At 47.4% G+C, this 14856-nt stretch overlaps 3 protein-coding genes across 3 annotated transcripts; all 3 read right to left on the bottom strand.

Annotated features, from left to right (window-relative positions):
- On the bottom strand, positions 1 to 3272 carry LOC117730248 (keratin, type II cytoskeletal 8-like). Its single transcript, XM_034531794.1, has 9 exons — positions 2804 to 3272; positions 1827 to 2035; positions 1680 to 1740; positions 1478 to 1573; positions 1176 to 1340; positions 933 to 1058; positions 611 to 831; positions 460 to 518; positions 1 to 354 (listed from the first exon to the last, which is right to left on the bottom strand). Exons 1-9 carry the CDS (start codon positions 3173 to 3175, stop codon positions 140 to 142), a joined length of 1524 nt encoding a protein of 507 aa, XP_034387685.1. The 5' UTR covers positions 3176 to 3272; the 3' UTR covers positions 1 to 139.
- Positions 3273 to 5336: 2064 nt separating this feature from the next.
- Positions 5337 to 8920, bottom strand: LOC117730249 (keratin, type II cytoskeletal 8-like). Its single transcript, XM_034531795.1, has 9 exons — positions 8452 to 8920; positions 7475 to 7683; positions 7328 to 7388; positions 7126 to 7221; positions 6824 to 6988; positions 6581 to 6706; positions 6259 to 6479; positions 6108 to 6166; positions 5337 to 6002 (listed from the first exon to the last, which is right to left on the bottom strand). The coding sequence occupies exons 1-9, from the start codon at positions 8821 to 8823 to the stop codon at positions 5860 to 5862; spliced, it is 1452 nt and encodes a 483-aa protein (XP_034387686.1). The 5' UTR covers positions 8824 to 8920; the 3' UTR covers positions 5337 to 5859.
- Positions 8921 to 10984: 2064 nt separating this feature from the next.
- LOC117730894 (keratin, type II cytoskeletal 8-like) lies at positions 10985 to 14856 on the bottom strand. Its single transcript, XM_034532952.1, has 9 exons — positions 14388 to 14856; positions 13158 to 13366; positions 13011 to 13071; positions 12809 to 12904; positions 12507 to 12671; positions 12265 to 12390; positions 11943 to 12163; positions 11792 to 11850; positions 10985 to 11686 (listed from the first exon to the last, which is right to left on the bottom strand). Exons 1-9 carry the CDS (start codon positions 14757 to 14759, stop codon positions 11508 to 11510), a joined length of 1488 nt encoding a protein of 495 aa, XP_034388843.1. The 5' UTR covers positions 14760 to 14856; the 3' UTR covers positions 10985 to 11507.

Raw genomic sequence — 14856 nt, 5'->3', positions numbered from 1 at the left:
CCAACAATCTTTTTTGTAACACAATTTATTAAGCTGCGTTGTGGGTTCAAGCTCAACAATATTGCATAGCACCATGAGCGGGTACAGGTTGAGATCAAACTCCAGGGTTGCTGAAGGGGAAGAGGGATGGCGCTCCTTTTTAATAGACTCTCCTGGAACTGGTTGATGAGACTGTGGACTTGGTAATGGTGCCACCATAACCACCAGACATGCCGCCGCCGTAGCCGCCACCGTAGCCGCCGCTGCTGCTGCCACCGTAGCCGCCACCGTAGCCGCCGCTGCTGCTGCCACCGTAGCCGCCGCTGCTGCTGCCACCGTAGCCGAATCCACCTCCGGAGTTGGAGCTGGATAATCCTGAAGCAAAAACAGAGCATGCAAGTGTTGTTATTTATCCATCTATCTGTCGGTGTGGGCTGTTGGCTCAGGTATCACCTGATGTATATGAAATCTGAAACTTACCACCACCTCCAGAGGTCTGCTGCACGTGGATGGTGGCGCTTGGACCTCCGCTGGACAGTCTGACGGCGGAAGAGTGGCGGGTTAGCACTTAATTCAGAGTTGAAGCTGATGCTGCAGCCATTGAAATACATTTCATATTCAAGTGTCCCACCTGCTCTCCTCTCCTTCCAGCAGTTTCCTGTAGGTTGCAATTTCAATGTCCAGGGCCAGCTTGACGTTCATCAGCTCCTGGTACTCGCACACCTGGCGGGCCATGTCCTGCTTGGCTCTCTGCAGAGCTTCCTCCAGGTCCCGGATGCGGAGCTTGGCATCCTTCACTGCCAGCTCACCACGCTCCTCAGCCTCTGCGATCTGGGCCTCAAGGCTGCCCCTCTGTGGAAAATGATGTTGATGGATTAATAACTGCAAATCCTGTGAAACAATGAAGTGTGTAAATAACAGGGCGTCGTCCATGTGAAGGTCTTGACATGTACCTGTCCCTTGACGGACTCAATCTCATTCTGAAGACGGGCGATCATGCGGTTCAGCTCAGAGATCTCAGTCTTGGTTGAGCGCAGGTCCTCCCCATACTGTCCGGCAGAGCTCTGCATCTCCTCGTACTAATATGAAACAAACGTTGTATCAAGAGCATGATCCACATACTTGGAAGAGGTGTTGAAAGTGTAATAAAAAAGAAATTCAAAGAAAGGATGAACCAGATGTTTCATTTCTCTCACCTTCTGTTTGTACCAGGTCTCTGCTTCAGCCTTGCTGCGGTTGGCGATGTCCTCGTACTGAGCACGCACTTCAGCCACAACGGAGTCCATGTCCAGGTTACGGCTGTTGTCCATCTCCACGACGACGGAGGTGTCCTTGATCTGGCCCTGCAGTTCACGAAGCTCCTACAGAACCAATGGTTGTTGCACATCAGTTAACTCTTTGTCCTTCATAGATGATTGACATGAGGAGTGGATGACCATCAGCTTTAACTTAAATGGTGACGATAGTATGATGAATATTAGACATTATAGATACGTACAGCCTCATAGACGGCCCTGAGGAAGTTGATCTCATCCTGAAGAGCATCAGCTTTGGCCTCCAGCTCCACCTTGTTCATGTAAGCACCATCAACATCCTGGAAAGAAAACCATAGAGAAACAGGAAGTGTTACAACTGGCCACATTGTCTTAAACCTCAGGGTTACAGAAATGCATTTAATGGCCATTTGGATGTTTTTGCACCTTCTTCAGGAGCACAAATTCATTCTCTGCAGCTGCACGTTTGTTGATTTCATCTTCATACCTGTTGGGACAAAAGCCAACGTTTTAGTCCATCTGCTCTCTGTACCGAGGTATTATAACTAGTGGCCACGTCATGGCAGCACTCACTTCCTCTTGAAGTCCTCAACCTGGCCCTGCATGTTCCTCAGCTCTCCCTCCATCTTGGCCTTCTCGTTGCCCAGCCCGTCCAGCTGTCTGCGCAGGTTGGCGATGTAGGCTTCGAACATGCCGTCGATGTTGGACCGGGTTGTGGTCTGGTCCTGCAGGAGGCTCCATTTGGTCTCCAGCATCTTGTTCTGCTGCTCCAGGAAACGGACCTGTGGACACACAAAGATAAGGAAGATTGTCAGATGTTGTTTTTCCAGAACCATTTTCTACGTATTGATTTTGTTTGTCTGCTGTTTGACTTCATTGACTCTTTCTGGCGTTACTGGGCTGAGTAGTGATTTGAAAAATAATCAATGCAAAAAGGTTATGTCATTGTGATATCAGAATTTAAAAGGCCTGAGTGCTTTGTTTTATGAAGTTTATGAGTCCTTCTCTTCAGAAAGGTCCTCTTCTCATAGCGTGCACACAAACAATTACACGGTTGTGTGATTGTTGCGTTAAAGACAAGTGAATGTGGATTTTACTGCTCTATACACAGCATTCTTTTTGCCATAACAACCAGGTGATAGGTGCACTGTACAAAGGAAAGACTTTGGACTCTGTGGGCATAGCGTAGATAGATTATGTTAAGTCACTGCAATATAATCCCCACCCATGTTTAGATAGTGTGCAGAAAGGCTGCCTGTTCGCTTGAGTAGAGTTTGGATGGAGTTGCCAGTGGGGTCACCATCAGTGACAGACTTTGAGATGTTTGTGAGCTTTCTAATCCCAGAGACTGGAACTCATGGATGGATTCAATAGCACGCAGATAGGATTCACAGCTAGTGAATCTTGAACTAAACAGTGCTATCTACTAAAGGTCCCTTTGGACAGCTGCTAGCAGTAAGCGTAGCTCACAGGCCGTCAGCACTAAGATAATGAGGCCGAGACTAAATTGTACATAGGACCGTCACACACAGGGGGGCACAGGAACCCACCTTGTCGATGAAGGAGGCGAAGCGGTTGTTGAGGGTCTTGATCTGCTCTTTCTCCTCGGTGCGGACCACCTGGATGGATGGGTCGATAGCCAGGTTCAGGGGGGCCAGCAGGCTCTGGTTGACTTGGACAGCGGTGATCGGTGGAGGGATGCAGCCGCCTCCTTGGCTCGAAGAAAAGCCATAACTACTACCCATTGAAGACATACCAGAACCAAAACCACTGGAACCACCGAAACCACTGGAAACAAAACCACCACCTCCACCACCACCACCAGCACCATAACTGGATCTTTGTACGGAGTAGCTGCTAGATGGTGCATTGGACCTCCTGATGCTGCCGCCGCTGCCAGAGATTGAGTATGACTTCCTCATGGTGTTTGCTGTGGTTATCAACTATCGGAGAAGAGGAAAACAGAAGATGAGCAGTCTTCAAAAGGAGAGCCAAGTCCCTCTGAGTGTCTGACTGTAGACGCTGTTGGCTTTTATGTCTGTGTGGAACAAGGGGGAGGATCCTCTTCAGTCACTTCACCCTGGACTCATGTTGCTGTCCAGCCTCCCTTCCACCTCAGGCTACACGCCTCTAGCGCGGAATGACAGGAGTGGCCTGTAATACAGGTAGGGAGGGATTGTCAAAAGATAAGAAGTGACACACCCTGCAGCTGTTTGAAGGGGAAGAGAGCGAGAGCTAAAGAAGTGGAGTGAGAGTGTGATTATTGTGCAAGTCTATAACCCCAGTAGCCTGCTTAGTGGTCACAGGGCAGTGGAAATAATATTTGAGGGGATGCATGAGTAAAGGGCAAAAAGGTAAACATGTAAAAAAAAAACATTCTAGACAGCAATGTGCTGAAAGTAAACAAACTTCTTTCAAAGTTGAGGTTGTCGTATATGATGTTTCATACAAGAGGAGTGGCGAAGCGTAGTGAGTGAGTCAGCAGGCAGTCAATGGCAGTTTGAAACAAATAAAGGGTGTTTTGAGATAGGAACCTCAAGAGGTCCTTGAGCATGCAGCTATAACTAGGCAACATCCATATGAAGCGTTCAAAGTTCAGTTCCCCTTTGATAAACTATCCTGGGCTTATTCTTAAGCAAGCTTCTTCTCCAACAGCTGTATTCTCAGCCCTGTCTCTTGCAGCTGAAGCACTGTCAGCTTCAGCTGCTCCTTAGCCAGAAGGATTTGTTTCAGTCTCCATTTTCTGCAGTCGGCGTTGTCTGCGTGCCGCTTCTGTGTCTGTTGCACCGGCTCCGACCCGAGCCCCTCTTGGTGCTGATGGTTGCACATGACTCAGCCTCCCAAGGATCCACCTCCACAGTTGTGAGGAGCACAAATGCGTCACCTTCAGGAGAGGTCAAGAGGCTGGGACTTGTGATTGTTTGCCTCGTGGATCTGTTCCCCAACACAGGCCCAATCTCATGGAGTGCCTGGGAACTCTCTGGTCCGACACTATGAAGGACCGCCTTTGAGAACTTACCCATCTTGAACTGTTTGTTCACATTTTGGAGGTTCCTTGTTTCCCCATGCTCCCTTGTAGCCTTCAAATTCTTCATCCAAAGTCCAACTGTTGGTTTTTAATTGGCCAGGGCTAGTGGCTTCACTTCCTGATATTGTAGCCCAAATGTTACCCAAATGAGGTTGCTTTGCCAGGGCCACTGAAAGTTTCAAACAATTGCTGATAATTAAGATGCACACCCTCTAGTAATGTACTCTTCTCAGCACCGCTGAAGTCTGACTGAACTCACGCGACAGCTTCAGGGGAAAGAAGCATCACCCATAACGGTTCCCACGGTGACGTAACTGGGTTTTTGTGGAAACATTCACGGTTACAACTTCACACTTTGGGTTGCGTCTTCTTCCAATTCTATGACTCAACTTTAATTTGTCTGGGCATCAAATGAAACAATGAAATGCGTGTTCTCTGCCAGCGCTCGTCGCCTCAGGTGAAGATGAACAAAAGGTTTTGTTTGTTTAACCGCCATTGCAAACTTTGAGTGTGCAAGGCCGCATTTAAAAATACACCGTTGTGTAAGCGGAAAATAATTAAGTTCAATCAACAAAGTGAATGATGTCGACCTGGCAGACACCTGAGATACAGGTCCAAGCACGAAAGCATAACTGGTGCTTCATATGAACACTATCTCTGACCTGATTATGCGTATTGGGGTTCATTACAGTATCCTGGCTGTGCACATGTACTCGTCTCTGAATGTGAAGCAGGAAGCACTGCGGATTCTCTTCAAGCTTAAATATGTTAATATTCACGTTTGATAGTCAAATGAGTGTCTTCTCGACGCAGGAAGTCGCTCTTCTGATGAAGGATGTCGCTCTGCATGTCAGACATGTGACGAGAGATCCAGTCGTCCCTCCCCTCCCCCAACAGGGAGGTTAATTATACAGATGACATATTGGACATGAATATGCGGCAGGAAGTGAGGAAATCTCAGAGTGGAAATTTCATTGCAACTTACTATCGGAAGTAAAAACATTCCTGAACTTTCTCTTTCATTTATCAGAGCAATAAAGAGAGCGAGAGGCAACTTAAGTTCTCAGATTTATTTATTTAGTTATTTATTTGCCGATACAAAAATAAATCTGGGTTTTCGACGTAGTTTTTATTCTCGCCGGAAGGTGAATGCACAAAAAGTAAACATGGAACCGTTCGACAGTCAGAAGAACGAGTCAGTGGACAACAAGTTCAAAGTGAAACTAAGTGCATGTGAAGTCACACAGATTCATCTGGATCTGGTCACTGTGTTGCTCCCCCGACCGACATCAGCACTCAAATGTAGCAACGACGACACCACATTTAAGTACAGATTGTCAAATGTCCCTTGTTTAGTTTTAACCCTCCATCAAAGCCTTTGTGTTTGTTTGTATTTTGTATTATTTGTTACAAGAAAAGCCACCAGTGATCCATGAAACACAACTGGTAGCAGTGTAACACAATTTATTAAGCTGCGTTGTGGGTTCAAGCTCAACAATATTGCATAGCACCATGAGCGGGTACAGGTTGAGATCAAACTCCAGGGTTGCTGAAGGGGAAGAGGGATGGCGCTCCTTTTTAATAGACTCTCCTGGAACTGGTTGATGAGACTGTGGACTTGGTAATGGTGCCACCATAACCACCAGACATGCCGCCGCCGTAGCCGCCGCTGCTGCTGCCACCGTAGCCGAATCCACCTCCGGAGTTGGAGCTGGATAATCCTGAAGCAAAAACAGAGCATGCAAGTGTTGTTATTTATCCATCTATCTGTCGGTGTGGGCTGTTGGCTCAGGTATCACCTGATGTATATGAAATCTGAAACTTACCACCACCTCCAGAGGTCTGCTGCACGTGGATGGTGGCGCTTGGACCTCCGCTGGACAGTCTGACGGCGGAAGAGTGGCGGGTTAGCACTTAATTCAGAGTTGAAGCTGATGCTGCAGCCATTGAAATACATTTCATATTCAAGTGTCCCACCTGCTCTCCTCTCCTTCCAGCAGTTTCCTGTAGGTTGCAATTTCAATGTCCAGGGCCAGCTTGACGTTCATCAGCTCCTGGTACTCGCGCACCTGGCGGGCCATGTCCTGCTTGGCTCTCTGCAGAGCTTCCTCCAGGTCCCGGATGCGGAGCTTGGCATCCTTCACTGCCAGCTCACCACGCTCCTCAGCCTCTGCGATCTGGGCCTCAAGGCTGCCCCTCTGTGGAAAATGATGTTGATGGATTAATAACTGCAAATCCTGTGAAACAATGAAGTGTGTAAATAACAGGGCGTCGTCCATGTGAAGGTCTTGACATGTACCTGTCCCTTGACGGACTCAATCTCATTCTGAAGACGGGCGATCATGCGGTTCAGCTCAGAGATCTCAGTCTTGGTTGAGCGCAGGTCCTCCCCATACTGTCCGGCAGAGCTCTGCATCTCCTCGTACTAATATGAAACAAACGTTGTATCAAGAGCATGATCCACATACTTGGAAGAGGTGTTGAAAGTGTAATAAAAAAGAAATTCAAAGAAAGGATGAACCAGATGTTTCATTTCTCTCACCTTCTGTTTGTACCAGGTCTCTGCTTCAGCCTTGCTGCGGTTGGCGATGTCCTCGTACTGAGCACGCACTTCAGCCACAACGGAGTCCATGTCCAGGTTACGGCTGTTGTCCATCTCCACGACGACGGAGGTGTCCTTGATCTGGCCCTGCAGTTCACGAAGCTCCTACAGAACCAATGGTTGTTGCACATCAGTTAACTCTTTGTCCTTCATAGATGATTGACATGAGGAGTGGATGACCATCAGCTTTAACTTAAATGGTGACGATAGTATGATGAATATTAGACATTATAGATACGTACAGCCTCATAGACGGCCCTGAGGAAGTTGATCTCATCCTGAAGAGCATCAGCTTTGGCCTCCAGCTCCACCTTGTTCATGTAAGCACCATCAACATCCTGGAAAGAAAACCATAGAGAAACAGGAAGTGTTACAACTGGCCACATTGTCTTAAACCTCAGGGTTACAGAAATGCATTTAATGGCCATTTGGATGTTTTTGCACCTTCTTCAGGAGCACAAATTCATTCTCTGCAGCTGCACGTTTGTTGATTTCATCTTCATACCTGTTGGGACAAAAGCCAACGTTTTAGTCCATCTGCTCTCTGTACCGAGGTATTATAACTAGTGGCCACGTCATGGCAGCACTCACTTCCTCTTGAAGTCCTCAACCTGGCCCTGCATGTTCCTCAGCTCTCCCTCCATCTTGGCCTTCTCGTTGCCCAGCCCGTCCAGCTGTCTGCGCAGGTTGGCGATGTAGGCTTCGAACATGCCGTCGATGTTGGACCGGGTTGTGGTCTGGTCCTGCAGGAGGCTCCATTTGGTCTCCAGCATCTTGTTCTGCTGCTCCAGGAAACGGACCTGTGGACACACAAAGATAAGGAAGATTGTCAGATGTTGTTTTTCCAGAACCATTTTCTACGTATTGATTTTGTTTGTCTGCTGTTTGACTTCATTGACTCTTTCTGGCGTTACTGGGCTGAGTAGTGATTTGAAAAATAATCAATGCAAAAAGGTTATGTCATTGTGATATCAGAATTTAAAAGGCCTGAGTGCTTTGTTTTATGAAGTTTATGAGTCCTTCTCTTCAGAAAGGTCCTCTTCTCATAGCGTGCACACAAACAATTACACGGTTGTGTGATTGTTGCGTTAAAGACAAGTGAATGTGGATTTTACTGCTCTATACACAGCATTCTTTTTGCCATAACAACCAGGTGATAGGTGCACTGTACAAAGGAAAGACTTTGGACTCTGTGGGCATAGCGTAGATAGATTATGTTAAGTCACTGCAATATAATCCCCACCCATGTTTAGATAGTGTGCAGAAAGGCTGCCTGTTCGCTTGAGTAGAGTTTGGATGGAGTTGCCAGTGGGGTCACCATCAGTGACAGACTTTGAGATGTTTGTGAGCTTTCTAATCCCAGAGACTGGAACTCATGGATGGATTCAATAGCACGCAGATAGGATTCACAGCTAGTGAATCTTGAACTAAACAGTGCTATCTACTAAAGGTCCCTTTGGACAGCTGCTAGCAGTAAGCGTAGCTCACAGGCCGTCAGCACTAAGATAATGAGGCCGAGACTAAATTGTACATAGGACCGTCACACACAGGGGGGCACAGGAACCCACCTTGTCGATGAAGGAGGCGAAGCGGTTGTTGAGGGTCTTGATCTGCTCTTTCTCCTCGGTGCGGACCACCTGGATGGATGGGTCGATAGCCAGGTTCAGGGGGGCCAGCAGGCTCTGGTTGACTTGGACAGCGGTGATCGGTGGAGGAATGCAGCCGCCTCCTTGGCTCGAAGAAAAGCCATAACTACTACCCATTGAAGACATACCAGAACCAAAACCACTGGAACCACCGAAACCACTGGAAACAAAACCACCACCTCCACCACCACCACCAGCACCATAACTGGATCTTTGTACGGAGTAGCTGCTAGATGGTGCATTGGACCTCCTGATGCTGCCGCCGCTGCCAGAGATTGAGTATGACTTCCTCATGGTGTTTGCTGTGGTTATCAACTATCGGAGAAGAGGAAAACAGAAGATGAGCAGTCTTCAAAAGGAGAGCCAAGTCCCTCTGAGTGTCTGACTGTAGACGCTGTTGGCTTTTATGTCTGTGTGGAACAAGGGGGAGGATCCTCTTCAGTCACTTCACCCTGGACTCATGTTGCTGTCCAGCCTCCCTTCCACCTCAGGCTACACGCCTCTAGCGCGGAATGACAGGAGTGGCCTGTAATACAGGTAGGGAGGGATTGTCAAAAGATAAGACGTGACACACCCTGCAGCTGTTTGAAGGGGAAGAGAGCGAGAGCTAAAGAAGTGGAGTGAGAGTGTGATTATTGTGCAAGTCTATAACCCCAGTAGCCTGCTTAGTGGTCACAGGGCAGTGGAAATAATATTTGAGGGGATGCATGAGTAAAGGGCAAAAAGGTAAACATGTAAAAAAAAAACATTCTAGACAGCAATGTGCTGAAAGTAAACAAACTTCTTTCAAAGTTGAGGTTGTCGTATATGATGTTTCATACAAGAGGAGTGGCGAAGCGTAGTGAGTGAGTCAGCAGGCAGTCAATGGCAGTTTGAAACAAATAAAGGGTGTTTTGAGATAGGAACCTCAAGAGGTCCTTGAGCATGCAGCTATAACTAGGCAACATCCATATGAAGCGTTCAAAGTTCAGTTCCCCTTTGATAAACTATCCTGGGCTTATTCTTAAGCAAGCTTCTTCTCCAACAGCTGTATTCTCAGCCCTGTCTCTTGCAGCTGAAGCACTGTCAGCTTCAGCTGCTCCTTAGCCAGAAGGATTTGTTTCAGTCTCCATTTTCTGCAGTCGGCGTTGTCTGCGTGCCGCTTCTGTGTCTGTTGCACCGGCTCCGACCCGAGCCCCTCTTGGTGCTGATGGTTGCACATGACTCAGCCTCCCAAGGATCCACCTCCACAGTTGTGAGGAGCACAAATGCGTCACCTTCAGGAGAGGTCAAGAGGCTGGGACTTGTGATTGTTTGCCTCGTGGATCTGTTCCCCAACACAGGCCCAATCTCATGGAGTGCCTGGGAACTCTCTGGTCCGACACTATGAAGGACCGCCTTTGAGAACTTACCCATCTTGAACTGTTTGTTCACATTTTGGAGGTTCCTTGTTTCCCCATGCTCCCTTGTAGCCTTCAAATTCTTCATCCAAAGTCCAACTGTTGGTTTTTAATTGGCCAGGGCTAGTGGCTTCACTTCCTGATATTGTAGCCCAAATGTTACCCAAATGAGGTTGCTTTGCCAGGGCCACTGAAAGTTTCAAACAATTGCTGATAATTAAGATGCACACCCTCTAGTAATGTACTCTTCTCAGCACCGCTGAAGTCTGACTGAACTCACGCGACAGCTTCAGGGGAAAGAAGCATCACCCATAACGGTTCCCACGGTGACGTAACTGGGTTTTTGTGGAAACATTCACGGTTACAACTTCACACTTTGGGTTGCGTCTTCTTCCAATTCTATGACTCAACTTTAATTTGTCTGGGCATCAAATGAAACAATGAAATGCGTGTTCTCTGCCAGCGCTCGTCGCCTCAGGTGAAGATGAACAAAAGGTTTTGTTTGTTTAACCGCCATTGCAAACTTTGAGTGTGCAAGGCCGCATTTAAAAATACACCGTTGTGTAAGCGGAAAATAATTAAGTTCAATCAACAAAGTGAATGATGTCGACCTGGCAGACACCTGAGATACAGGTCCAAGCACGAAAGCATAACTGGTGCTTCATATGAACACTATCTCTGACCTGATTATGCGTATTGGGGTTCATTACAGTATCCTGGCTGTGCACATGTACTCGTCTCTGAATGTGAAGCAGGAAGCACTGCGGATTCTCTTCAAGCTTAAATATGTTAATATTCACGTTTGATAGTCAAATGAGTGTCTTCTCGACGCAGGAAGTCGCTCTCCTGATGAAGGATGTCGCTCTGCATGTCAGACATGTGACGAGAGATCCAGTCGTCCCTCCCCTCCCCCAACAGGGAGGTTAATTATACAGATGACATATTGGACATGCATATGCGGCAGGAAGTGAGGAAATCTCAGAGTGGAAATTTCATTGCAACTTACTATCGGAAGTAAAAACATTCCTGAACTTTCTCTTTCATTTATCAGAGCAATAAAGAGAGCGAGAGGCAACTTAAGTTCTCAGATTTATTTATTTAGTTATTTATTTGCCGATACAAAAATAAATCTGGGTTTTCGACGTAGTTTTTATTCTCGCCGGAAGGTGAATGCACAAAAAGTAAACATGGAACCGTTCGACAGTCAGAAGAACGAGTCAGTGGACAACAAGTTCAAAGTGAAACTAAGTGCATGTGAAGTCACACAGATTCATCTGGATCTGGTCACTGTGTTGCTCCCCCGACCGACATCAGCACTCAAATGTAGCAACGACGACACCACATTTAAGTACAGATTGTCAAATGTCCCTTGTTTAGTTTGAACCCTCCATCAAAGCCTTTGTGTTTGTTTGTATTTTGTATTATTTGTTACAAGAAAAGCCACCAGTGATCCATGAAACACAACTGGTAGCAGTGTAACACAATTTATTAAGCTGCGTTGTGGGTTCAAGCTCAACAATATTGCATAGCACCATGAGCGGGTACAGGTTGAGATCAAACTCCAGGGTTGCTGAAGGGGAAGAGGGATGGCGCTCCTTTTTAATAGACTCTCCTGGAACTGGTTGATGAGACTGTGGACTTGGTAATGGTGCCACCATAACCACCAGACATGCCGCCGCCGTAGCCGCCGCTGCTGCTGCCACCGTAGCCGCCACCGTAGCCACCGCCGCTGCTGCCACCGTAGCCGAATCCACCTCCGGAGTTGGAGCTGGATAATCCTGAAGCAAAAACAGAGCATGCAAGTGTTGTTATTTATCCATCTATCTGTCGGTGTGGGCTGTTGGCTCAGGTATCACCTGATGTATATGAAATCTGAAACTTACCACCACCTCCAGAGGTCTGCTGCACGTGGATGGTGGCGCTTGGACCTCCGCTGGACAGTCTGACGGCGGAAGAGTGGCGGGTTAGCACTTAATTCAGAGTTGAAGCTGATGCTGCAGCCATTGAAATACATTTCATATTCAAGTGTCCCACCTGCTCTCCTCTCCTTCCAGCAGTTTCCTGTAGGTTGCAATTTCAATGTCCAGGGCCAGCTTGACGTTCATCAGCTCCTGGTACTCGCGCACCTGGCGGGCCATGTCCTGCTTGGCTCTCTGCAGAGCTTCCTCCAGGTCCCGGATGCGGAGCTTGGCATCCTTCACTGCCAGCTCACCACGCTCCTCAGCCTCTGCGATCTGGGCCTCAAGGCTGCCCCTCTGTGGAAAATGATGTTGATGGATTAATAACTGCAAATCCTGTGAAACAATGAAGTGTGTAAATAACAGGGCGTCGTCCATGTGAAGGTCTTGACATGTACCTGTCCCTTGACGGACTCAATCTCATTCTGAAGACGGGCGATCATGCGGTTCAGCTCAGAGATCTCAGTCTTGGTTGAGCGCAGGTCCTCCCCATACTGTCCGGCAGAGCTCTGCATCTCCTCGTACTAATATGAAACAAACGTTGTATCAAGAGCATGATCCACATACTTGGAAGAGGTGTTGAAAGTGTAATAAAAAGACATTCAAAGAAAGGATGAACCAGATGTTTCATTTCTCTCACCTTCTGTTTGTACCAGGTCTCTGCTTCAGCCTTGCTGCGGTTGGCGATGTCCTCGTACTGAGCACGCACTTCAGCCACAACGGAGTCCATGTCCAGGTTACGGCTGTTGTCCATCTCCACGACGACGGAGGTGTCCTTGATCTGGCCCTGCAGTTCACGAAGCTCCTACAGAACCAATGGTTGTTGCACATCAGTTAACTCTTTGTCCTTCATAGATGATTGACATGAGGAGTGGATGACCATCAGCTTTAACTTAAATGGTGACGATAGTATGATAAATATTAGACATTATAGATACGTACAGCCTCATAGACGGCCCTGAGGAAGTTGATCTCATCCTGAAGAGCATCAGCTTTGGCCTCCAGCTCCACCTTGTTCATGTAAGCACCATCAACATCCTGGAAAGAAAACCATAGAGAAACAGGAAGTGTTACAACTGGCCACATTGTCTTAAACCTCAGGGTTACAGAAATGCATTTAATGGCCATTTGGATGTTTTTGCACCTTCTTCAGGAGCACAAATTCATTCTCTGCAGCTGCACGTTTGTTGATTTCATCTTCATACCTGTTGGGACAAAAGCCAACGTTTTAGTCCATCTGCTCTCTGTACCGAGGTATTATAACTAGTGGCCACGTCATGGCAGCACTCACTTCCTCTTGAAGTCCTCAACCTGGCCCTGCATGTTCCTCAGCTCTCCCTCCATCTTGGCCTTCTCGTTGCCCAGCCCGTCCAGCTGTCTGCGCAGGTTGGCGATGTAGGCTTCGAACATGCTGTCGATGTTGGACCGGGTTGTGGTCTGGTCCTGCAGGAGGCTCCATTTGGTCTCCAGCATCTTGTTCTGCTGCTCCAGGAAACGGACCTGTGGACACACAAAGATAAGGAAGATTGTCAGATGTTTTAAAAAAAAGTGTAAGTATAAGATTCTAAGTCAGAGCAATTGGGTCACAAAGGGTGTGTAGTTGTGGTCGCACCTTTATCTACATGACTCTGTTGATAGCCATATGTCTGAATTGCCACACCCAATTCACAACCACTGGAACTCATGATGGCATATCTTTGCTTGTTCAAGCTATTTGAATACGAAAAAGTGTAAACGGGAAAACTGAATTGTCCTTCTTCAAACTATACATGTATAGTATGTTCAATCTAGATGCTTCTAGTGTGTGTTTCACCTATTGTAAGTCTTCTGTGTCCCATGAATCCTCCTGTAGCCTCTGTTGGGCAATAGAGGCCACACAGTCACTCTTGCCAAAAAAATAAAAACTAGGCGTGGCAGATAAAGAAGACAAAGCCGTGCAGTGTTATGGGATGAGTGCTTTGTTCACAGAGTCCTTCTCTTCAGAAAGGTCCTCTTCTCATAGCGTGCACACAAACAATTACACGGTTGTGTGATTGTTGCGTTAAAGACAAGTGAATGTGGATTTTACTGCTCTATACACAGCATTCTTTTTGCCATAACAACCAGGTGATAGGTGCACTGTACAAAGGAAAGACTTTGGACTCTGTGGGCATAGCGTAGATAGATTATGTTAAGTCACTGCAATATAATCCCCACCCATGTTTAGATAGTGTGCAGAAAGGCTGCCTGTTCGCTTGAGTAGAGTTTGGATGGAGTTGCCAGTGGGGTCACCATCAGTGACAGACTTTGAGATGTTTGTGAGCTTTCTAATCCCAGAGACTGGAACTCATGGATGGATTCAATAGCACGCAGATAGGATTCACAGCTAGTGAATCTTGAACTAAACAGTGCTATCTACTAAAGGTCCCTTTGGACAGCTGCTAGCAGTAAGCGTAGCTCACAGGCCGTCAGCACTAAGATAATGAGGCCGAGACTAAATTGTACATAGGACCGTCACACACAGGGGGGCACAGGAACCCACCTTGTCGATGAAGGAGGCGAAGCGGTTGTTGAGGTTCTTGATCTGCTCTTTCTCCTGGGTGCGGACCACCTGGATGGATGGGTCGATAGCCAGGTTCAGGGGGGCCAGCAGGCTCTTGTTGACTTGGACAGCGGTGATCGGTGGAGGGATGCAGCCGCCTCCTTGGCTCGAAGAAAAGCCATAACTACTACCCATTGAAGACATACCAGAACCAAAACCACTGGAACCACCGAAACCACTGGAAACAAAACCACCACCTCCACCACCACCACCAGCACCATAACTGGATCTTTGTACGGAGTAGCTGCTAGATGGTGCATTGGACCTCCTGATGCTGCCGCCGCTGCCAGAGATTGAGTATGACTTCCTCATGGTGTTTGCTGTGGTTATCAACTATCGGAGAAGAGGAAAACAGAAGATGAGCAGTCTTCAAAAGGAGAGCCAAGTCCCTCTGAGTGTCTGACTGTAG

Source organism: Cyclopterus lumpus, chromosome 5, assembly GCF_009769545.1.
Source record: "Cyclopterus lumpus isolate fCycLum1 chromosome 5, fCycLum1.pri, whole genome shotgun sequence".
Classification (NCBI taxonomy): domain Eukaryota; kingdom Metazoa; phylum Chordata; class Actinopteri; order Perciformes; family Cyclopteridae; genus Cyclopterus; species Cyclopterus lumpus.
This window is presented reverse-complemented; position numbering and strand designations above follow the sequence as displayed.

Bases quoted from the DNA above. Each gene is read 5' to 3' on its own strand.
- LOC117730894 (XM_034532952.1), bottom strand. From the start codon at position 14,759: ATGAGGAAGTCATACTCAATCTCTGGCAGCGGCGGCAGCATCAGGAGG. The intron at 13,072-13,157 runs GTGAGTGCTGCC...TTGTCCCAACAG, and splicing joins GTTGAGGACTTCAAGAGGAA to GTATGAAGATGAAATCAACA. The intron at 11,851-11,942 runs GTGGGACACTTG...TTCCGCCGTCAG, and splicing joins CTGGAAGGAGAGGAGAGCAG to ACTGTCCAGCGGAGGTCCAA.
- LOC117730249 (XM_034531795.1), bottom strand. From the start codon at position 8,823: ATGAGGAAGTCATACTCAATCTCTGGCAGCGGCGGCAGCATCAGGAGG. The intron at 6,167-6,258 runs GTGGGACACTTG...TTCCGCCGTCAG, and splicing joins CTGGAAGGAGAGGAGAGCAG to ACTGTCCAGCGGAGGTCCAA. The intron at 6,003-6,107 runs GTAAGTTTCAGA...TTTTTGCTTCAG, and splicing joins GCAGACCTCTGGAGGTGGTG to GATTATCCAGCTCCAACTCC.
- LOC117730248 (XM_034531794.1), bottom strand. From the start codon at position 3,175: ATGAGGAAGTCATACTCAATCTCTGGCAGCGGCGGCAGCATCAGGAGG. The intron at 1,741-1,826 runs GTGAGTGCTGCC...TTGTCCCAACAG, and splicing joins GTTGAGGACTTCAAGAGGAA to GTATGAAGATGAAATCAACA. The intron at 1,574-1,679 runs GTGCAAAAACAT...TTTTCTTTCCAG, and splicing joins AATTTGTGCTCCTGAAGAAG to GATGTTGATGGTGCTTACAT.